A 25894-nucleotide genomic window follows, 5' to 3' on the forward strand; every position below is an offset into this window, starting at 1 on the left:
TATATTTAAAATAACATTATTATTATTTATTTAAATAATTAAGATTTAGAATAAGTACATAATAATTGAACTCATTTGTCAAACACAATGAATCTGAAACTGTTCTTATTTAGTTATTGATAACTATAATTTAATTTTTTTCTAAATTTATATTTTAATTATAAAATAATTTTGTATGAAAAAAATACTGTTAATTTTTTAATATTATTCAAAAAGTCGTGGTCCCTAATTCGATGCATTCAGTGTAAAATGATGTGCATATTTAAATGCATTGTACTAGAATCAACAATTAACCCACGTTTGGATTGCTTATTATTTCTTTGTTAGTAACAAATAGATATAGACATGAGTTTAAACTAAACCAAATAGAATTTATGATTCAAATCCTTAACAAAGTTATTGCATTATCTTATCCATAAACACCAGTCTATTAATTTTGTAAGATAAACCAATTTTTTGGAAACAAACAAGTTGTTGCTTAAATAACTAACTAATATGTGGTTTTTCTACATTACTAAATTGACATCGGTTCAAACCATCATTTCAGGTTCAAAATGGAAATGGAACATTATCTTGAGATAAGAATGCTAAAACGACCAGCTTCGGACACTACAAAAAATTTAAGCTAAAATTAAAGAAAAATATAAATATCCAAATTTCTTGTTTCGATTTTTCTTAAATTATAGTTTACACAAAGAAGACCCGAGCAACAACAAAAGCCAAAAGGGAAGAAATCAACATCGAATACAAAAAGATCAGATAAATAGAGCTTTCATCAAATGAATGTGCCCAATCAAGTTAGATGGTCATTAACTGATACATCTAGTTACAAGTGGTGTGCATTTAGTGGCAATGAAATTATACCATAATCGACAACCCTTGTTTGGCAAATTATAAGCATTCCAAACATGGATTGTTGATTCTTGTATAATTTCACGACCGATAAATGCACATAAACTGTCACTGAATACATCATTTAGTGACCATCTAACCTGATCGTAACATTTATTTGATCAAAATTCAATCCAGTTGATCTTTTTGCATTTGATGTCGATTTCTTCCCCTTTTGACTTTTGCTACTGTTCATAGGGCTCTACTTTGTATAAACTAAAAATTAAGAGAAATTGAAGAAAGAAAAATTGAGATATTTATATTTTTTTAACTTACATTTTTTTGTAGTGTCCGAAACGGGTTGTTTTAACATGTCTATCTCAAAGTAATTCTCTATTTTCTTTATAGATCCAAAATGACGATTTAAAGCAGACTTGACGTAGTAGTACATAAAAGTCAAATATTAGTTATTTAAACATTAACTTATTTGTTTGATTCCAAAAATATGGTTTACCTTACAAAAATAGACTCATAGTTAATGGATAGAATAATATTGTAAACACTCATTTTTTACTTCCCAAATTTATTATTTTATTTATTTATTTAGAAATTTATTATTTTATTTATTTATTTAGAGGTATTTTGGGAAATATAAAATTAGTTGGCCAAATTATATCAAAATAATAAATAAAATAATAATTGAGTTTGACAAAAATTGATTAATTATTATCGATATTCTTTATTTTGTAAATATCTTAGTATTAGAAAAATAAAATAAATAATAAATGGTTAGTTAATATTAGGATATTTTAATATATCCATAATTATTAATATTATCGTTTATTTTTAAAAATAATAAAATCAAATAAGGAATAATGTATATATATTATTTTTTAATTTCATTTTATTTTGTGAATTCAGGCCCAAAGGAGCCCAAAGGAGCGTAGTAGTCCAATGCCCATTTATGGAAAATAAGAAGAAAAAAAAGAGCCCATTTTTTTTTGTTGAAAAACGATTTAGCGTCATTTCATTAAAAATTCCCAAAAATGGAAAAAAAAAACTACGAGTTTAAGAGTTCATTCTAGACAGGCTTAGAATGATTTTGAAGTCGTAACATTCTCAATAAAAGATAAAAAGCTAAAAACGTAAATGAATTATCGGATTACAATGTTTTCAATTCTAGTGAGTTTAAAAAACGATAAATTCTAGTTCCTACAGATATTTCAGTTCTGCTCCGTGCTTGGAATTCTTATCAACATTTCCCGCGAGAGTGCTGCAATCCGAGGGGGCCCATTTACAATTAACCAAACTCTAAAAACAACAAAATGATGAAGAGTCATTTTATTTGCTCATTTGAACGGTTCTTTAACAAACCAGAAGACGAAGTGTCATTTCCTCTTCCTTGTTCATTTCACATTTTCTCCAAAATCACATTATTCTTTCCGTCTTATGGGGGAAGAAAAGTAAGACACTCAAAGATCAACCACAACTCGTCGATTTCCCCGGTGAAGTTGTAGATGCTGAGAAGAACGTGGTATGTCTGATCCTTCCGTGATCCTCCTCAAATCCAAGATGACACGATCTTCCCTGTTCGTCGACTAGATCTAGTCTCCCAATTCCCGCCGAGAAGACCACATCGACACCTATTTGTCGACTAGATCTATTCTCCCCTATGTCCGCTGAGAAGATCGCGTCGAAGAAATTTCTAGATGGCCCCAAACAACTATAATTATAAATGAGAGCTTTTAGAAGAAAAGGGAGAGAAGCACTACGAAGTCATCATCCCTGGTATTCAAAAAGCTATTTTTCTGAAAATCCTTTTTCCATTCTTGAATGATAGTGAGATTTGTTGAGTGTTTTATTTAGCTGGTTGAATACTGATTCTACTATAACAATTAAAGACTATCTGCCTTTTCTGTAAGTGTTATTATTATCTGTAATACAATATCAATCTGAAATTTGAGGTTTATTTTCTGTAAATGTTATTGGATTCATATATGTTCTTCATTTTGTTTGATACTATCTGTTTTTCTTTTGTAAATTACTTTTGATTGTTTGGATATGGCACGACCACTGGTTCAAAAACCAGCTTATCATCCACAAGGAGGAGTTTCAAAATATTCATATAAAACTGACCGGATATTCATGAATAGAAAACTGAGGACAATGGGAAGCTGATATCGAAAAAAATATGGGAGGTAACCCGGGAAAAAGCGTAGAAAGTAGAATGGGCTTCTCTTGTATGGTCAACGAATATTATCCCTCGACACCAGTTCATCCTATGGCTCGTCTTCTGGGAATGACTCAGCACTCGTGATCGTATTAGCAAGTATATGAGCATCACGTACGCGAGTTGTCTTCTATTGCAGTGCCCTCGCGGGAACGTGGAGAAGAATTCCAAGCACGGAGCATAACTGAAATATCTGTAAAACTGGAATTTACCGTTTTTTTAACTCACTAGAATTGAAAACATTGTAATCAGATAATTTATTTACGTTTTTAGTTTTTTAGTTTTTATTCATAATGTTACGAATTCTAAATCATTCTAGGCCTGTCTAAAATAATCTCTTAAAGTCGTTGGTTTTTTTTCTGTTTTTTGGAATTTTTTATGAGACGACGCTTAGTCGTTTTTTTCAAAAAATAAAATAAAAAATTAACCCTAGTTTTAACTAAACAGTCCAACAACTTATTTTTGTTCAATTTTGACCCTATAATTTGTTTTATCCTTATTTTCAATATTTTTTACACTTAATTCAAATTAAAACTCCACGATATTTTGATAAAATAATTATAAATAAAATAATTTGACACATTTCTCGAAAGATATTTATTATTTGATTGATTTAATTTTTTTTTGGATAAATTATTGAATACATTTTTATGAGGGCAGGTAACCAATAATTGCAAACAAATCAAAAATTAAAATAAAAACTGGCTGAATCTTCTTTTATTATTTGACTACAATGAATAAATGTTATTTATGTTTCTATCGTTTTCATTGTAAGTAATATAATTTATTGTAATAGAATATACTAAAAAAATAGAAAATAGTATGAGTTAAGTTATTTATTTATTAAATAATCAAAATTATAAAAATAAAATTTATAACCTTAAATGAGAAAGAAGAAGGATAATTATAAAATTCTTTGTTTTCAATTTTTATTTCAAGTTTTCAGGGAATCCGAGCTTTATTAAATTATATAATTTTATATGAAAATATTAATTGTCCCATACTTTGTATAAAATAAATTGATAACACTTAACCAAACGAGCAGTGTATAGAGTAACTATGATTCTTAAAGATCATTTAAAAAATTGGTGTGTTTTCATTATATTGTACTTTGTCTTTTGTTTAATAAATAAAATGATTGCCTTATTTTATTTTAATAATAATTGTCATACTCATATGTATAGTTTATTTAAATTTAAATTAATATTTAATACAATTTGTTTAAATACATAGTTGAGATTTAGAATAAGTTCTCATAACAAATAAAGCAATTAGTAAGCTAATTTGTCAAAGCACATTAATCTTAAATGGTTCTTATTTGGTATAACTGCAATTTAAAATTTTCATAAATTTATATTTTAATTATATAATAATTTTTTATAAAAAATACTGTTAATTTTGTTGCGTCATTTTAAAAGAATATATAACCTTATAATAGTTTCTGAGGTTACAAGTTTAACTATTAATGAAATCAAAAATGATGAATTTTATGGAGGCGTGAATGACGAAATGAAGTATGACATCTTCAACATCATTGGCATCAAGTAAGGCAGTTTTCCCGTAAGGTACTTAGGAATTCCGTTAACCGCGAAGAAGATGGAGATCTCACACTGCAAGCCGCTGATTGAAAAGGTAAAAAACACGATATCTGGTTGGGCAGCGAAAAAACATTCTTATGCAGGGAGGATCGAACTTATAAAAACCGCGGTCATGGGCATAGTTGGCTACTGGGCGCAGCAAATGGTCATTCCGAAGAAGGTAATGAAGGAGCTCGATACACTAATGAATAACTTTATTTGGAGCAGTAGAGGAAGAGGAGGAAAAAAAGTTAAATGGACCGCTCTCTGAAACCGAAGGATGAGGGTGGCATCGAGTTGAAGAACTGTATCGAGTGGAATAAGACTCTCACCTTCAAGCATCTGTGGGCTTTAGAGCGCAATTAGGAGTCACTATGGATCAAATGGGTGCATACGAGGTTTATGAAATTCGAAACCAGCATCTGGACCTGCAAAATTCATGAAGGTATGAGCTGGTTTCTAAAAAAGATTCTTAAACTAAGAAGCAATATTGCAAATCTTTATGACATCCGGATAGGAGACGGGAAATACACTCTATTCTGGCACGACCCCTAGTTCGAAAACCAGCCTATCATCCACAATGAGGAGTTTCAAAGTACCCGCATCAGAAGGGACTGCAAAGAAGCGAAAATCAGAGACATTAAAGAAAGGGATTGAGACTCACTCTTGAGAAAAAATCTAGAAGGACAGAGGATACTTGATCATATAAGTAACATACAACTACACGACAGATCGGATATTCATGAATGGAAAGCTGAGGACAATGAGAAGTTGGTATCGAAGAAAATATGGGAGGTAACTCGGGAAAAAACACAGAAAGTAGAATGGGATCCTCTTGTATGGACAACGGAGATTATCCCTAGACACCAGTTCATTCTATGGCTCGCCTTATAGGAAAGACTCAGCACTCGCGATCGTATCAGCAAGTATATGAGCATCTCTGATACGAGTTATCTTCTATGTAGAGGAAATGAAGAAACAATAGATCACCTATTCGGGAGCTGCTGTATTATTTCAGAGCTTTGGGACATATTCTTTAAAAGCTTGGAGCTAATCAGTTTCCCGAGAGAATGGAATTAAATCAAAGATGCAGCACTACTCAAAACCAAGGAAAATAGATTTCCAACAAGCGTGTTCAAGTGCGGGTTTGTAGTAGTGGTGTATAACATTTGGCAAGAACGGAATACAAGAGTATATGGTAGAACCCGCAGGAGCGTTGAAGAGTTATGGAAAGATATTGTATCGGATTGCAGCGCCCTCGCGGGCACATGAACAAGAATTCCAAGCACGAAGCAGAATTGGAATATCGTTAGGAACTGGAATTTACCGTTTTTTAAACTCACTAGAATTGAAAGTGTAATCAGATAATTCATTTACGTTTTTAGATTTTTAGTTTTTATTCATAATGTTACGACTTCAAAATCATTCTAGGCTTGTCTAGAATGATCTCTTAAACTTGGGTTTTTTTTCCCATTTTTGGGAATTTTTAATGAAATGACACCTAAGTCGTTTTTCCAAAAAAAATATGTTCACTTAAAAACACATTTAAAATATTTTAAATTTGAAAAATTAAAGATTAAACTTAATTTTTAGTTATAAGTTATATTAATTAATATTGATGACATATTATTATTTGTTACATTTCTTTAAAGCTTTTTTGGATTAGAATTATTTAATAATCATGTTTCTAGTTAAAGTTTTGAAAATAAAATTATTTTAGGTGAAAATACGTTAAAAAATATTAGTATATAATAAAACAAATATTATTTTCTTTAAAAAATAAGACATATTCATACAACTTAATTCATATATTGAAATAAGCATAAAACAACTGCATTTATTGAAAGATTATTTAAATAATCCAATCAGCACAAGACTTATTAATATAATACAAATTTTTTCTAATTTATTTTCTAATCAATCATATAATTCAAATCATCCACACAAAAAAATGTAAAAAATATAACATACTATATATGTATTTTTTTCATTATTAACCTAAATTGTTAACTTTGAACTCAAACCCTAATTTCCTATTTCACAATGATAAAATTGCTCCTTCATTTGCATGCTACTGTCTAATTTAGAAACACATATAGAGAAAAGTTTTAAAATCACAACCTGACCTATTAGATTATGTCCAAACATTTATTAATTATTCAAGTACAAGAGTCTTACTTAAAATGTCTTTAACTTATTCGATTCTCATTCAAAATATCATTTAATTAGTGCTAATCTTAAAAAAAAAATAAAAAAAAAAAATCAAAAGCTTATAAATTATTTCTAAATAAAGATAATCCCAAAATTGGCTTTCATTTTTGTAACTTATGTATGCTCACAAACAAAGTGAGAGATCTTGTTTGACTATATATATAATAGACATATATGTAAGAAAAGAGAGATTGACAAGAAGCTTAAACAATCAAATTCATATTAATAAGAAAAAAAACATGTTAAAAACAATTCAGATGCAATATATTACTTTCCAAATCAAACAAATAATAAATAAACACCCAACTTTGTCAATCTTAAGAAAATCAAACTACAAGAGAAACACATTAAGTCTTGTAAAGATTCATTATTATTGAACTAAGAAAGATTATAGGAAGAAAGTCTAATATGATGGTGGTCCAATGGAGTAAAGACAAAAAACATTGATAGAAGATTTTAGACGAGTTTGAACTCACCTCTATTGGTTAGCGGCATAGAAATAATAAGCTTGACAAGCAAGAGTTGTTGATTTTGGTACAATTTCATCGTCAATAGATGCAAACCACTTGTCATTGTGTGCATCAGTTAGTGACCATCCAACCTGATCGGGCTCATTCGTCAAATAAATGTTCCAACCATCCGATCATTTTGAATGTGATGCGGATTTTTTCCTTTTTTGGCTTTTGCTACTGCTCGCATGGCTCTGCTTTGTGAAAAACTATAAATTAAAAAATGTTGAAACAAGAAACTGATATATTTATATTTTTGCTTTAGCTTACATTTTCTGTCGTGTCTGAAGCTGGTCCATTTGAAGTATGATCGATGTTAATGTTGTCTAAGAATAAATGATCCCCTCCCGTCTCTTTCTCATACTGATTCTGCTCCTCCGGTTCACCACTCTACTCAATAATTTGCCATTCTTCCCCAAACTGTGACAGTCTTGTATCTATCATCTCCCCGTTGCTCCTTCGCAGGCGACAAATAACAAAGAGCTTCTGTAATTGGTTTGAGATTAATTTACAAATTAAGAAAAAAAGAATTTTGACAATGATCCCAGTACTCAAAATTATCAATGTAAGCCTGACCTGTATGTCAATGGAAGAAAGTTCATACATGAAGAAGCAGCCAGTTTACTTTTAGCGGCGAATAATTTGCCATTCTTCCCCATGACCGATGTAGAAAAACAAAGTCCTCTTTTTACCAATAATTTCTGAGGCATACGTTATATTGCATTCTTTTCCCGAAGCTTTCCAATAACCAGATTGAGTAGTTGTCGCACTTGGAGATTCTTCCGGATACTTCTTGTCAAGGATAGAGAAGTAGAACTGCTCAAGGTTCGATTGTATGACGGATATACCTGTAAACATGTAAACTAGAACAAGTCAAATTTCATCCAGTAAATAAAAACAACTAATTGACCATATAATATGAGATAAAACTTGAAGATCCAATCAAATTTGGCTAAGAAATCAGATGACAATGGAATAGATATTGACCCTAAATTAATAGGGCTAATACTATATATATCTTTTTTGCATGTGCATGACTTCTAAACAGTCAACCCCTCTTATCGATCTAGGGTTTAATAACCTTTAACTATTTCATATAAAATTAAAATTAATATCAACTGGATACTATTCCAACCATCTATCTATCAAACTACAAAGGTCTGACAATCATACCAACTCTATGGTTAATTTGTCATGGAAAGTCCCTTAAACCCTAAGGGTTCATAGAAGAATACTTGTGTTTAAAATAGTGTGTTGATTAGTGTCAATCTCTTCTACCCTTGGAATACATGTCTTCCCTCCTTTATAATCTCTTCAACTAACTTTCCATAATCTAGCTTTCCTAGATTAATAGATTCATTATCACAATTCATATAATCATGACCTAAACGACCAAATCAGAAACAAAACCTGCCAAATACTTGAATTTGATCAATATATTTGCCTTTTCAAACTTAGTAATCAACCATAAACTTCTAGCCAAAAGTTGATTAACATTAAGATTAATTCTGACAGAAGGAAATTCTTTAAATGTCTTCCTTATATATAGGTGAAATTGATAATAAATCACCTGCAAAAGAGACCATCTTAATTAAAAGCACACCTATCATTGATTTGTTGAAATAAATTAATTAATATGTATTTAAAATTTTAGAATGTCTTTTTCAGTTCAAAATGATGTCACATACCAACTTAAATATCTAAGGTTTTTAGAAGAATTTTAGATAAGACAAGAATGACCTAAGCCTTTGAGAGAGATAATCCAGTCAAAGTGTTTGTGGTCTCGTTGTTGTTATTGCTTCTACATTGTAGTAGTTGTTCCCTAAGATTCCTCACAAGCTCATTCAGTCTTTGAATATTCTTTTTTTCAGATAAGATGATCTGCAACAATAATATTGCTGCTCTCAATTTAGTCCAAAAATTTTATGAACAAATTACATACATGAGATTTAACTTTGCCTGATTCTGTTCATAATCAATTCAAATAACATTCAATCAAAACCATTTTTACACCAGTTTCATCAAATTGTGTTGAATTATATGGGTAGTCACAATTAACATAGTCTGAACCATAAGGACAAGATGATAGACCAAAAAGACAGTATTAATTTCAAATAACAGCATTCAAATTTCTTAACATACCAGTTTGATGAAATTCAGCCAACAAAGTGAATTGAGTATTATGAAATAGATGTTTCATAATTTAAATAGATCAATAAATTTTCATACTTTCTGGCTATCAATTTCATGTCCGAAAAGATGAGTGAAAAGCACATAAACACCATAAGAAAGCAATCATATCATGGAAATCATAGTCCTAAAAGGAAATTCAAGAATGTATCAAACTTCCTAGAGTTGTTCTGCACGAATCACTTGTCAAATGGATACTGTAAAACAAGCATGATTACTCACACAAAAATAAACATACATTAAACATCATGGTGCTTATCAGTTTGTAGTTTCAAGCACAAAAACTTTTTCATCACACTCAAACCAACAACATAACACATATATCTACAACACAATTCAAAGTACTGCAGCAAAGCAAAGCAAAGCAAATCACAGCAAACACAAACAGTAGATTATTATACAAAACGTTATATTTTTCCCACCTTCTCCTTAACAGCTTCTTCCCTCTTAGTGATTTGCAATTGTTTCTGAGACAAACTAGGTGTTGCCTCAATATCATTGACAAGTGGTTGCTTCCATTCAAACTGTGAAGTTACTATCATAATAATTAAAAGAAACACAAGTAGCATAGGTCTTGACATCATCAAAGTCTCTCCCCTCACCGCACCTGTAACAAAATAGATCTCAAAATTGGACCAATTCATCATAAACCCTAACAACAAAATGGAATCTTAGGAAGGAAAACCCTAAAACAAACTCAAATTTTGAAGTAGCAGAATGAATCGGATCAATGATTCTATTCTAGGGAAGGGGGAAAATAGAAGAGTATATAACACCTACCAGGCGATCAGAGGAGGTCTTCAAAGGTGAAATCCAGTGGCTCGCAGAGTTGATCGGGAAGGACGGAAGTGCTTGTGATGATCGGAGACAGGTCTGAGAAAAGTTGATTATTTGTAATTTCTGAATTCATCATCATCAGATCCTTCTCCTCCTCCTGATTAATATTAATATTATTAATAAGGCCTTGTTTTGACTTTGATAAAATTATCAAAGACCAATCCAAATAAACACAAAACTCACCAAACTTTGCAATGGGAACAAACCCCATATTCCAAATTAAATACAAACTATTACCTAGCAATTTTTACTTTACTAATTTATCTCAACACAAATCACAAGTTACATAATTTTTTTTTATCAAAAATATTATTTTTGGAAGAAACCCATAAAGATTCTAAAACACCCCCCCAAATCAATTTTTATGTTTTATTATTTTAGTTAAGTTGTATATAGTGATGTTATAGACTTCTTCCTAGCTAAAACAAAAACAAAAAGAATTACCACCATCATAGATCCAAAGCCATAATCGATATTGGTGTTGATGTTCATGTTGTCTAGGAACATATTATCCCCTCCTCCACCTCCTGTCTTTTTCTGATACTGTTTCTGCTGCTCTGGTTCAACACTCGGCCATCCTTCAAGGTCATACCAATTATCAACTATGGCTGCTGCATCCTGTGAAGGAATTTGGAAAGTTCCCATGGACTCCATTTTTCCATTAATAATTCCTTCAAACTCATTTGCATAAGATGCAAATGGCAAGCTGTTTGTGTTAGGCATCAGTGAAGACTCATCATTAAAAAGATTCATGAAATCATCTGTCATTACATTGTCAAAACAGAATTCATCATCATCATCATAGTAAGCAACTTGCTTGGATTTAGACATGGGATTCTCTGCAGCAACTATCTTATGAACTGCTTCTTTTGGCTCTGATTCAGAATTATGTATCATCATAAATCCTTTACCTTTATTAGTAATATTATTATTATTACTAAGAGCAAGTTTTTGCACAAGAGCTAAAGGTAGTTTTGGGTGCTCATTAATTCTCCATTTTTCCCCAAAGTGTGGCAGCCTTGTATCTAACATCTCTCCATTGGTCCTTCGCACACGACAAATAACCGAGTGCTTCTGTAATTGGTTTGAGGTTAATTTACAAATTATTAAACACAAATTTGACAAAACATTGGATCACAGTACTCAAAATTATCAAAATAAACCTGACCTGTTTGTCAACGGAAGAGAATTCATGCATGAACCACCCAGTTTTCTGCCCTCTTGGTGGATGGCCGATATAGAAAAACAAAGTACTCTTTTTACCAATAATTTTGGAGGCATATTTCACATTGCTTTCCTTTCCTAATGTTTTCCAGTAGCCACATTGCGTTGTTCTCGCACTTTGAGATCCTTTCAGATAGCTATTACCACGGGTAGTGAAGAAGAACCACTCAAGGTTCGATTGCATGACAGTCATATCTGTGAACAACATGTAAACTAGAACTAGTCAAATTTCATCCATGAAACAAAAACAACTAATTAAACATATAATACAAGATAAAACTTGAAGATCCAATCAAATTTGGCTAAGAATTAGATGACAATGGATTGTGACTTCTAAGGAGTACTTTCATAATTAAGAACCTATGAGAAGATTAGGGAATTTATATTGACCCTAAATTTATAGGCTAATACTATATTCTAAACCATATATATTTTTGCATGTACATGACTTCTAAACAATCAACCCTTCTCATCGATCTGCTAGGGATTAATAACCTTTCCCTATTTCATATCAAATTAAAACAAATATCAATTGGATTCTATTCCAACCATCTATCTATAAAACTACAAATGTCTGACAATCATACCAAATCTACTAGAGGGCCCTTAGTTTAGAGCTTGATTTGTTATGGAAAGTCCCAAACCCTAACAGTTCATAAAAAATATTTGTTTCAAAGGGTGGGTTGATTAGTGTAAATCTCTTCATGTACTCTTAGAATCTTAGAATATATGTCTTCCCCTCCTTTGAGATATCCTCAACTAACTTTCCATAATCTAGCTTTCCTAGATTAAGAGAGCCATTATCACAATTCATATAACCATATGACCTAATCAACCAAAACAGAAAAAAAAATCTTCCATATACTTGAATTTGATCAATACATTTGTCTTTTCGACCTTAGTAATTAACCATAAACTTCTAGATAAATGTTGATTAATATTAAGAACTAATTCTGACAGAAGGAAATTCTTGAAATTACTTACAATTGATTTGTTGAAATAAATTAATTTGTATTTACAATTTTAGAATGTCTTTTGCATGCAGTTTCAAAATGATGCAACACATACCAACTTAGATATCTAGGGGTTTTAGAAGAATTTTAGATAAGACAAGAATGGCCTAAGTCTTCGAGAGAGATAATCCATATACAATAACTATTTCATTTATTAATTACTACAAATATTACATATATAATCTCCTATTTACAAGCTACTAACTCATTAACCCACTAACTTACTCTACTTAAAGGTCTCGATTTGTTTTCAATGAGAATAAAACGTTTCAAAAGACAAAAAAAAGGAGTAACAAGCCCTTACCATCATCCTTGTTTGGATGATTCCATGTTTGAGAAGCCTACAGTACCACCTCAAAAGAAGTTTTGGAAGATTTTAGCAAAATCTTTTGGATGTATTGACAAAGTGAATAATCTGATACCCCAATCCCTATGTAGTGTTTTCAAATCCTTGAAAACGAAGAATTTTGTTTGATATCGAAATATTGTTTGGGTAATTAAGGTGGTTTAACCAAATGAAAATATATGAAGATAAAATAGAAGATGTATGTGTCATGAAAAAGATTGTTTGATTTTAACACCCAAAATTCAATTATATGTTATGTGTAATTGATGAATCACAATATCTTGGTTTTAGAACACAAAATAATTGGAGGGCATGATGAAGAATAAAAACAGAAAACAGGCATGGGCAAGGAAACCCTAACAAAGAGAAAGAAGAAATAATTAGGTAAAAAACCTATCTTTAACATGGTTTTGGCACGTAATTAGATGACTATTTGAGCTTTGATACTCTCAAACTTATGAATGAGAAAGTGACATTGAAAGAGATGTCCCAATTAATCCATCCCAATCAATAATGTGAAATATGACTCCTTAGAAAACATATAAGACAAAGTTTTCCCAAATAAGCTACATCAAGAGCAACCATTATCTTGGATTAGTACCATCCTCACTATTTAATGATGACTTTATCCTAAAGGCTTGACATGGGTCTTGCTTGATGTGAGTTATTTCCTACTAATTTTAAGCAACCGACAACCCAATTAAATTATGTAGGTCAAGTGCATGGAATTGGGATATAATATAAAACAAGAAAAAGATTATGAGTTATTTCTTCCTTATTTTAATAGAAAAAATGAAGAGATTGTGATATTAACTCAAGATATAACTACACAAATCATCCCAGTAATTGAGATAAATCAATGGAAAGACAAAAAAAATGAAGAGTTTACACGAAGTTATTTTGATACAATTGAATTGTACCTTTCTTGTATATGCAAATCATAACTATATATTGAATATGCATAAAGATAGGAGATAGAGACAGCTCAAAAAACATGAGATAAATGTATTTGAAATTTAAGAACTATATTGAGAACTAATTCTACTTCTAAATGAACATAAAACCATTAGAGTTAAAGTGCACAATACAAAACTAATAAAAAAAGGCTTATTGTAAAATGTTACAATCAAGAATATGGAGTAGACTATGATGAAGTCTATGCACATTTAACTCAGATGGAGACTAATTACTAATCTCATTATGCCTTGAAGGAAGTGGGAAATTTATAACTTTGATGTGAAGTAGCTACGTAGTCTTGAATAGACATATTTTAGATGTTTATATCGAACAACTTTAGACTTCATAACAAAAGGGCACGAAAATAAAGTTCTAAGATTGAAGAATACCTTATATGGATAGAAGAAAGTACCAATCTATTAGTTTTTTCCCTAAGTGAGTATACTCTTTATGTAAAGTCAAATGATAATAATGACATTTTGATTATTTGTCTTTATGTGAAGGATCTTATATTTTTCATAGGTAAAAACTAAATCTGTTTTGACTAATTCAAAGGGAATATGTTTGAATGGACCAACATGGGACTCAAGTTATACTATTTAGGCTTAGAAGTAAAACAAATTAAAGTAGGTATTATCATATCTCAAGAAAGGTATGTGAATAACATTTTCAATTTCACATGATCGGTTGTATTCTCATGAGCACACTCATAGAATATGACATTGAATTGTAAAAGTTTGAAGATGTATAGAGAAACAATGTGTTCAATTCTTTTAAAGTGTTTTGTAAGTTTGAAAATTTTGAAAAGTATAAGAAGGTACAATTGATTATGGAATGTATTACTTTGTCCACTAGTCACTTAAAACTCAAGGTGAATGGGTCTAGTGATTGTGATATTTTTGTGAAGACATTGTTGATATACAAATTTTCAGATTTTGGATTCTTAGAAAATAATAATATTTAATGGACTTGAAAAAACAAGCCATTGTCACACTTTAAACCAAAGTATGAAATAGAATATGTGGGTGCAACTTATCTACGTGCCATGGCATGTGACTAAATAAGGAGACTATTAGAGGAGCTTCATTTACCACAAATGAAGCTACACAGATTTTTGTTGAAATCAAATCTGCTCAAGTCTCCAGTACTGCTCCATGTATGCATGATAGAAGCAAATTAAACATAAATATAAAGTATCCTTTCATTTCATTAGAGAGCATATTGTGATAGCTCAAATATGAATCAATTTGTTTGATATCTTTCACCAAAACACAAGTTTTTAGTGAAATTTTCTCTCCATAATATCTTCCCATCCTTTCTTCTTCAACATGATCAACCTTCCCGCAGGGATCGAGTCCATACATCTTGACCCAAATTAAAAGAGAGGAATTAGAAGAGACTTCCTCTAAAGTATGATAATCCTCACTGAGAATAGGTAAACCTTTTGAAGGTGCTCAATCTGAACCCTTGTCTTGAATAGTACTAAAGAACCCTAGCCTTTCAAAGATACTTACTTAAAGGCTTCAAGAAAATCAATCAGGTTATTAGTCAGTCGGTTTGGAGAGGATCTTACTAATTAAGGAGACAAATTAATTTGTAAGCCTCGATCTATATAGATCTGACCTGAAAACGCGAAGACTAGCCTTAAACATAAGTAAAACATATAGATCCTGAGATAACAAAACCTAAATAGAGAAATTAATTTGCTAATTAAAGAAAACTACAAGTTTTAATAGGTTATAGAAGGGAAAAGAGAAGGGTTACATGGATTGGAAGGAGAAATTACACACATATATGTACCCGGTACATATGTAAGCCCTAGGCACACAATAAGGTCAAATTTTTAGAGAGAGGGAAAGAAGAATAAGTTGAATAAATATGAATATCTTGTTCAAAAAGCAGTACGGACTTATGGATGAGTTGAATAAAATTGAAAAGGAAATATAGCCATATGAGAAGGTACTGTTCTTCTTCCATGTATATATATATGATTTATTTATTCATATCTATATGAAAGAGAGAGAGAAAGAAAAAGTTTAGATCTTGAACTTCACCTGGCAAATCCCAGGGTTCGAATTTGTTAAAGTCAATCTCAGGAATGACATAAACGCTCCTCTCCAAGCCCTGGATCTTCTTGTTGAGATAGTAATGAACCAGTTCCCCGTCAGTCGGCGAGAATCTAAAACCTGGGAAAATAGATGGTAAGGGTACCAACCATTTAAGCTTCTGTATAGGCGTTTGCGCAGCCATGGTAACAACTAACAACAGAGAGAGAAATGAAAGAAACTGAGAATAGATGATAAACCCTAGAATATGTGTGTATATATATAATGTTATAAGGGTAAAAAAGGACACATACCTACGATGACAAGCATCTTGTGGTATCGCCGCCCTGATAGTGGAGTGATTACGTGTCTATGCATTAGAGGAATATGCAGTCGAGGCATAACAGTTGTCATGCAGAGGGCGGCAGACTAATCTCGGCGTAAACTGACCGGATTTCCTTAATCTAAATCTCATATTAGCAGTTATCAAACGTTAAACTAAAACCTCCCTCCCTCCCTCCCTCTTCTTTAAGGGTTTCCGCTTACTTCCAAACCCCAAACCCCCATGCATCCAGTCGGTTCGATTTGTTGCTTTCCGACTACTACTATTATATATACCCATTTTATTTTATTATGTATATATACAAATTAAGCAAAAAAAAAAACAAAATAATATTGAAACCACTTCAGGACTTGTTTGTTTGTGGGTTATTTGAGGTAATTATATAGTTAAAAGAATATATATTTTACTGTTTTATTATATTATTTAATTAAATGTTGTGATTGATGAAAGGATTATAAAATTTTGATATTAATTTTAAATAACTTAAATCTAATAAGATGTTAACTGTATTTTGAGAATTTGATATTCAATATCTTTAAATATGATCCCTTGATAACACTTTGATTCAAAAAAAATGTATTTATATCATTAAATATATATTGATCATAACTAGGCTAACTAATTGATCATTTTAAAAATAATTACAAAGAAAATTCCATAAACAAATGATTTGTAGAGGAGGTAGATGAGAAGATGCACATTAATCTACCAATCAAAAAATAAAGTGTAAAATTGAAAATATAATAACATTTTTCAAAGTTGGTTTAGATAATTATTTTTTAACTAATTTATTTTCAATTATAAAAAATATTCAACATACCCATAAAATAGATATTTGAGATATATTAAATTGAGAACAACTTCTCAAGGTTTTCAATATCGGTTTTTTTATTCGGCAACAAATTTCTCCCGACATAGAAATATACCCAAATAAAATCGTCATTCATAATGTCTCTAAACTCTATATGATAAAAATTATGCAATGAAATTATCTCTTCAAAATTCATAACACGTTTCTCACAAAACAACTTTTTCCCATCGACTTAAATCATCGAGCTTGTAACATTTTTTTCGCACCCAACGACAATATAATTATCTCTATGTTTTTTCTCTTATTTTAATTTTAAATAAGACAAAAAAATTTATTAAGTCTAAACAAGTCTAAATCTAATCCGTCTCTACTAAAAAATAGTTGGTCGTTTGATGTTTGAAAGGATTTTAACACGTGTGTTCTGAGTTCAAGACTCTTTCGCTCCTATGATTATCCTAATTAATCTACATCTAAATAATGGGTTAACCATATTCATTGTTTAGAGACGACTTTACATGTTCATTAGGTTTAGACAAACTTGAGATAAAAGAGATACAAATGCGTTCTAAGCACGAAAAGAACACAAACGTGAAGTAAAATATGTACATGTTTATTTATTGAAAACGAGACTATAGATCAAAGTAGAAAAGGAATCCACGAGTGTAAGAAAATTCTCGTTGAGAATTTCAAAGCATTGGAGCCTTCTTATGACACTAAAAAAGTCGAATATATTTTTAAAGTATTTGAAAAATTCTTAAAATTTTAAATGCATTATATGAACACTAATAAAAAAATGCACAATTATCGAGAATGATCGCCGAGTGCGAAAGAATGCTCTCGGCGATATTAATATCAGAGAGAGCAAAGAGTTATTCTCGGTAAAAATTATGAGTATAACCAAGAGCAGAGGTTTGCTCTCGATAAAAACGTAAATTTTGCCCAAATTACAGCCGCCCAACTTGATCTCTTTCTTCCTCTTCATTCTGTCTTCTCTGTTATTCTCTCAAATCTTTTCTCTTCTTAATTTATGTATTGTATTTATTTTCTAATTTGTATATAGATCTCTAATTTGTATTACTATATGCACAGATATGAAGTGTGCGATGGTAAAGATGATGAAGAAGAATACTTGATTTCTTGCAAAGGCTATAGAAGTAGGAGGATAAGGCGAAAGGAGGGGAGGCTATTACGGATCCCGGGAGCTGGAAGTGGTAGAGTTTTCATTTGTATCTGTTGGATCTGGTTCATCGACTAGAACCGTCGACGTCGCCTTCTTCATCTTCGCCGTCCTGATCATCGTCGCCGCCCACAACTGATCTATGATTTGGATAAGAACATGTAGAGCTTAAAGATCTAGAATAGAGAATATCGATTGACGAAGAGAATGTCTCCATCCATGAGGATATTTGAGGATTGTAGTTGGCCGAAGTAGAAGAAGTGACAGCGAAAGGCATAGGAGGTATGAGATTGAAGGAAATTAGAGAATCATGTGAAACTTAAAGTGAAGTTTAAACCTAATAAATCTTCCTTATCCATCATCATAGGAGTATTGAAACGAATTTTTGAAAATTGTCTTGTTTCCTAATTTTTAAAAAAGTAAATTAGGTGGGAAATTTAAAAAATCTAAGTATGTCTTTCGACAAAACTGTTTTCAAGCGAACTCGAGTCAAGCCTTTTATTTTGGCTCCTCGTCTTCTTTTCTCGATTCAAGAGGAAAATAAGGCACGAAATATCTACCATTCATGTCAAAACTTTACTTTTTAAATAATTGTCGAATTTTTAAAAAGTAAAGTTTTTAAAAATTCGACAATTATTTGAAAAATAAAGTTTGAATCTTAGGATTCATTGTCAGAAATCCTAAGATCCAAAAATATCATAAAGAGATAACTCGCTCATTACTCAACCAATCAATTCATTTATTGAATAATTAGGATCCTTCAAATCCAGGGTGCAACTTTTATTCCAGATCTATTAAAAAAGATCTAATCTAAACATACGATAAAAAAAATATAGAAATAAAGTGGTAAAAAATAATAAAAAATACAAGATATAACGAGGTTCGACCAACAATGCTTACATCCTTGGAAAGTCGTCAATTCTATTGATTTTCCATGAAATAATGGTTCAAGTAACCCTATGTTACAATGTCTCTATTTATAGTAGTACATCAAAAACTAAAAAGATTAAACTACTACTCCTAAACTCAATAAAGACTTAAAGCCCATTACAATATATAAACTCTAATAAAATATGAGCCAAAAATCTCCACCTTTGGCGAATACCGCACTTATTGAGATGTGATGAATAAATAACAAATTCAACAATCTCCACATTGACGAATTTCACGTCCCTTAAAAAATACATGAGTCGTACCCATCAATTTCCACATTGACAAAAGTCAAGCCATCAAGAAATAAGTGGGTTCAACATTTTAATCTTCACATTATCTCGAGCCATTCATGAGATAACTTTTCGTACATTTACTTCCATTTAAGAGCCCTTAGAAGAATGACAATCTCCACCATCAAGTATATCGCGCCATCAAAAGGTTATGAGTCACACATCAATCTTCATTGCTCGAGCCATTCACGAGATAAATCATTATACCTTCACTTCTGCTCAAAAGTCTTTATAAGATAGAATCATAGAGTTTATAACACAAAGTAAATTTGGGTAACCACATTATTTCAACGACGAAAGACATTCAACAACTCTTTCGAATCTTTGTTCATACCCATTGACATATGCGGAAACTAGAATTAACAATTCTTTATTATGTCAAAATAATCTTTACATTTGCTTGCCACAAACGGAGTGACTTATTTTTCAAGTCCATCAAATGACTAAAACCAAAATACCGATTAAACCAAAGAAGAACTTTCATCGTCTACTTTTTCAAAAATCAGATATCTATCGAAAACTAAAGACACTCAAAACAAACTTCCATCGTCTACTTCCTCAAAATAAGATATTGATCGAAAGAGAAAAGACCCAAGATGAACTTTTATCATCTACTTCATAAAAAATAAATTAGGTTATCTTGACATCTCTTTTCTCAATCTCAAGATTTGACAAAACATGTGTCACTCATCTTGCATTGAACGTTGCATACTCAACAAACTTGAGCCTCACACTTCTCCTTGAACAAATTAATTTGCAATCTACTAGTTTTTTTTAATCCAAAAACGACGAGAAATTTAAGAATAGCCTTTCAAGATTCACTATCTCTCTTCAATTGTCTTCACCAATGTTTCAAATGATCATCTATAGTTTCTCTAAAAGAAATTGAATATTCTTTCATTTGAATTGATCGAACCTCTCATCTATCCCCTTTTTCATGACTAGGAATCTCATTCAAGGTCTCAATCATCTCCTCAATAAGATGACAAATCAATCATCTCATTCATCTAAATTATTATCCACAATGTATAGACTATTAAGATAGAACAAAAGAAGTAACAAAATCATCACCTTCGAATTAACTGAGTCTCCCATTTAGCTCCTTTTTCATGACTAGGAATCTCACTCAAGGTTTTATTTATCTTCTCACATTAAAAGATAATGTAATGATTTCTTCTTGGTTCGTTTGAGAGTTACTCTCAAGATGTCTCCACCTCAACTTATAAGTGTTTTTCACTAGTCTTCTCCTCTTCATAGTCTTTCATTTATATTTTGTGTTAACTTGAATTGTGTCAATCATTAATCACCTGGCAACTCAATGTAATCTTGCAATTTGGCCTAAATGATTGCTCTATCAACATGTCGACAATGTTGTCATCGGTAAACACCATTTTGATAACAACTTTCAACACTCGATCATGTTTTTGTCAAGTATAAAACACATAATTTCACCACCGTTTTCATCTTGATTAGCTCTTCCAATAAGATAAAAGGTCATAACTACAAAGATACAAACTTTTTGGTCTCAAACAAGTCCAATAAAACTTAAACTAGACAAAAATTTTAAGCCCCATAAAATCAAACTTCGAGACGTTCAAACCTTGAACCGACCGTTGAAAATGTAGAGGAACGAGTTACCAACCTCTCGACAAAAATCTAATCTCAATCGGACTCCGTTTGAATCTCCGATCATCAGTTTGATAAACCATGTACGAATATAGGCGAAAATCTGCTGCTAGATTTTCTCTCTACATCTTTTTTTGACTCTTTTAATAACCTTTTCCAAAGAAAAATTTCTCCAAACTCATTTTACCCGAAAATTTCTTCAAGTCATGTGTCAAGACAACAATCGGTTATAAAACCTCCAACTAATTTTCTACAAGCATGAAGATGTATCGATTGTTTTCCACATTCTTCTAGCCAAATCCTACATATAAAGAATATAACAAACCATGTATATAATTAGTGCACCATCAACTCATACCTTAGAAATTATCATTCTTTGTAGAACCCTTGAGGCATTAACACCCACTTGACAAATTCGCACCAACACTTACCAGGGATTGCCAATCAAAACCTACTCACAATGTTTGATGCAAATCCAAATCCGGCCCTTATACACACATATCAAAACCACACTCTTACAAACAAACATTAAAGTCACCTGCTTTAATTAGAAAATCTTTTACATGTTACATCAACTGTCTTCCACAATCTGTAATATCGAATAAGTACTCCACCTTTTTTTTCAACTTCAATTTTCAATCTCCATATTGACGAATATCAAATCTCTTATGAGATAAATCACAAATCTCCATCTTTGATAAATTTAAGTTAAATAAGTCTCAATACAAATCCAAGATCAAAGAAAACAATGCTTTAAGAACTTGATTAAAATCTAACAAGACTTTACTTGTGAAAATTGAAATCAAATAGACTTTTAAAACCTAGTTTGTGAAATTAAACGAGACTAAAAGAAAAAGTCTTAGTTGTTGACCGCTTCAAAGATTCTTGTTGGATTTTTTCTCTCCCTATATATATTATATCAAACTATAATATATATATATATATTATATTTTAATAGACCACATGTCCCAAATTAAAATAAGTCAAAAACATATAACTCATCTTCTTCATTCCGGTGTTACTATCTGCATGACGAGTTTTCATCATCTGCACTCATTAGCGCCTTCGAGAATAACAAAAGATCCACTGTCTTCTTCTCTCTTCTTCTCAAGATAGTGTCACCCAAAACTAAGAAATATTTTAACGACCGTTTACATCTCCTTAGAAACTGAATATTTCGACTCAAATCTTCACAACAATTAATTCTTCTGCACCTAATGTCGTTTTCTCGAATAACCAACAATTTTCAACAAAATCACAAATATCCAACAACTTCTTCAATGGAGGTTAGAGTTTCTATCATATCTTCATAAATAGATTATGATAAATATTCTCAAAACATGCTCTGATACCACTTGTTGAGAAAAAATCTAATCTAAACACACGATAAAAGAAGATATATAAATAAAGTGGTAAAAATAGTAAAGAACACAAGATATAACGAGGTTCGACCAACAATGTCTACATCCTCGGGGAGTCATCCATTCTATTGATTTTATATGAAATAATGGTTTAAGTAACCCTATGTTACAATGTCTCTATATGAAATAAGAATACATCAAAAGCCAAAAAAACTAAACTACTACTCCTAAGCCCAATAAAGTTTAAAGTCCATTACAATATATAAACCCTAATAAAATATGAGCCCAAAACCCAACAAGATCTAGACAAATTATCAAACTCTAAAACGCTTGATTTGGACAAGGAAAAAACTACCCAAAAAAAATTAGAACAACTTTAGTTCTTTTATTCTTTTAATTATAGTGCAGCTGAAGCATATTTAAGCCCTTGCCTTTCCTATTGGTCTCTGCTCCAAACAAATAAACCTTATTTTCATTCAATTTTTCCTAGTATTTTGTAATATTGAATACAAAGGCGACCATCTTACAAAACAGAACGTTCTTTCCTCGACGGAAGTTGTCGGCTAAACTTGTTGTCTCTGCGCTCTATTCGATTGGAACCCGGTTCGAGATAGCAGCGCCCGGGTTCTTAGACCGACGAGGCCCTAAGAGGTGTAGGTAAACACTAATATAATAAAATTATGTTTAGCCATTCTCTTCTACCACGGGACAAATTAACCAATGTTCTAACTAAACAGTCCAGAAACTTATTTTTGTTCAATTTTGACCCTACACTTTGTTTCATCTTTATTTTCAATATTTTTTACACTTAATTCCAAATTAAAACTACATAACACGATATTTTGATAAAATAATGATAAATAAAATACTTTGACACATTTCTCCAATGATATTTATTATTTGATTGATTTAACTTTTTTTTGATAAATTATTTAATAGATTTTTTTAAAGGTAGGTAACCAATAATTGCGAACAAATAAAAATAAAATAAAAACTGGCTGAATCTTCTTTTATTATTTGACTAATTTATTAATAATTATAATGAATAAATGTTATTTCATATTTATGTTTTTATTGTTTTTAACTTTAAGTAATTTAATTTATTGTAATATATAGAATATAAAAAAAAAACAGAAAATATTATGAGTTAAGTTTTTTTTATTAAATAATCAAAAAAATAAAAATAAAAATTATAACAGTAATGAGAAAGAAGAAGAAATATTATAAAATTCTTTGTTTTCAATTTTTATTCCAAGTTTTTAGGGAATGCTTGAAGGGGTTTTATTAAATTATATAGTTTTATATGAAAATATTAGTTTGAGTTAAATAGTCCAAGACTTTGTATAAAATAAATTGATAGCACTTAACCAAATGAGTAGTGTTTTCAGTATATTGTACTTTGAATTTTGTTTAATAAATAAAATGATTGTCTTATTTTATTTTAATGGTCATATGAATAGTTTATTTAAATTTAAATTAATATTTAATATAATTTGTTTAAATAGTTGAGATTTAGAATAAGTTCATAACAAATAAAGCTAATAAACCAATTTGTCAAAGCACATTGAATCTTTAACGGTTCTTATCTGGCATAACTATAATTTAAAATTTTCATAAATTTATATTTTAATTATATAATAATTTTGTATAAAAAAATATTTGATTTTTTACATCATTTTTAAAGAATATATAACCTTACAATAGCTTCTCTATATAACCTAGCATATTTTGAAGAACAACTTTGATCTAAACCATAAATCTGTTATATATATATATTCACTTAAAAACACATTTATAATATTTTAAACTTGAAAAATTAAAGATTAAACCTAATTTTTAGTTATAAGTTGATATTAATATTATTGACATATTGAATTAGTTATAGTGGATATAATTGTTGTCAATATTATTATTTGTTGTTACGTTTCTTTAAAGCCTTCTTACTATTAGAATTATTTAATAATCATATTCCAGTTAAAGTTTTGAAAATAAAATTATTTTAGGTGAAAATACATTAAAAAAATATTAGTATATAATAAACAAATGTTATTTTCTTTAAAAAATAGGACATTCATACAACTTAATTCATATATTAAAATAAGCATAAAACGGCAATTCATTGAAAGATTATTTAAATAATCCAATCAGCACAAGACTTATTAATATACAATTTTTTTTTTAATTTATTCTCATCAATCATATAATTCAAATCATCCACACAACAAGATTAGAAAATATAACATATACTATATAAGTATTTTTTTCATTATTAACCTAAATAGTCATTTTTTCAACTCAAATCCTAATTTCCTATTCCACAATGATAAAATTGCTCCTTCATTTGCATGCTACGTACTGTCTAATTTAGAAAAACATACATAGAAAAGTTTTAAAATCACAACCTGACTTATTAGATTATGTCCAAACATTTATTAATTATTCAAGGGCAAGAGTCTTACATAAAATATCTTAAAAAATATGTCTTTTAACTTATTCAATTCTCATTCAAAATATCATTTAGTGCTAATCTTGTAAAAAATAAAAAATAAAAATTCAAAAGCTTATAAATTATTTCTAAATAAGGATAATCCCAAAATTGGCTTTCATTTTTGTGACTTATGTATGAGCACAAACAAAATGAGAGATCTGGTTTGACTATATATACAATAGACATATATGTAAGTATAGAGGGTTTGACAAGAGGCTTAAACAATCAAATTCATTTTAATAATAATAAGAAAAAACCATGTTAAAAACAATTCAGATGCAATATATTACTATCCAAATCAAACAAATAATAAATAAACACCCAACTTTGTCAATCTTAAGAAAATCAAATTACAAGAGAAATTGAGACATTAAGTCTTGTAAAGATTCATTATTGAACTAAGAAAGATTATAGGAAGAAAGTCTAATATGATGGTGGTCCAATGGAGTAAAGACAAAAAAAATATATAAATCTAAACTCTTATTAAATATAATTAATAAATAAATATATTAATGATTTTATATATTTAATTGTGTTTTATAATGTTCGAGATAAAATCAGAGTGAGATCGAGAGATAAACACAAATACCAACAGAGGCCCATCCCGATTAAATTTGGGAAAATTGACCATTAACAAAGTAATTCGGTTTGGTTATCGCGAGAAAGTTTCAAATTGTATCCTTAACTAATACAATCAAATTTCATATTAATAATAAGAAGAAATAATCATGTTAAAAGATATTATAGGTGCAACAATATATTACTATCCAAATTAAACAAATAATAAATAAACACCCACTTTATCAATCATAAGAAAATCAACTTACTTTTCTTAGAAAATCTACAGATTCATTATTAGTTTGTGAATAAAGTCTAATATAATAGTGTTGTTCAA

The 25894-nt window shown here is 30.1% G+C and overlaps 1 protein-coding gene and 1 long non-coding RNA gene across 2 annotated transcripts; both read right to left on the reverse strand.

Moving 5' to 3' along the window:
• Window positions 1–9227: 9227 nt before the first annotated feature.
• On the reverse strand, window positions 9228–10498 carry LOC124922151. Its single transcript, XR_007097765.1, has 3 exons — window positions 10329–10498; window positions 9971–10155; window positions 9228–9239 (listed from the first exon to the last, which is right to left on the reverse strand). It is a non-coding gene; the product is annotated as an uncharacterized LOC124922151 (long non-coding RNA).
• Window positions 10499–10766: 268 nt separating this feature from the next.
• On the reverse strand, window positions 10767–16175 carry LOC124920153 (NAC domain-containing protein 89-like). Its single transcript, XM_047460575.1, has 3 exons — window positions 15980–16175; window positions 11554–11804; window positions 10767–11459 (listed from the first exon to the last, which is right to left on the reverse strand). The coding sequence occupies exons 1-3, from the start codon at window positions 16173–16175 to the stop codon at window positions 10767–10769; spliced, it is 1140 nt and encodes a 379-aa protein (XP_047316531.1).
• Window positions 16176–25894: the final 9719 nt, after the last annotated feature.

This window comes from Impatiens glandulifera, chromosome 1 (assembly GCF_907164915.1).
Source record: "Impatiens glandulifera chromosome 1, dImpGla2.1, whole genome shotgun sequence".
In the NCBI taxonomy this organism is placed as follows: Eukaryota; Viridiplantae; Streptophyta; class Magnoliopsida; order Ericales; family Balsaminaceae; genus Impatiens; species Impatiens glandulifera.

What these genes read in the sequence shown, in the direction of transcription:
- LOC124920153 (XM_047460575.1), bottom strand. Translation starts at nt 16,175, where the DNA reads ATGGCTGCGCAAACGCCTATACAGAAGCTTAAATGGTTGGTACCCTTA. An exon ending in CGAACCCTGGGATTTGCCAG is followed by an intron (nt 11,805 to 15,979) that starts GTGAAGTTCAAG and finishes TGTTGTTCACAG; the next exon opens with ATATGACTGTCATGCAATCG. An exon ending in TCTCTTCCGTTGACAAACAG is followed by an intron (nt 11,460 to 11,553) that starts GTCAGGTTTATT and finishes AACCAATTACAG; the next exon opens with AAGCACTCGGTTATTTGTCG.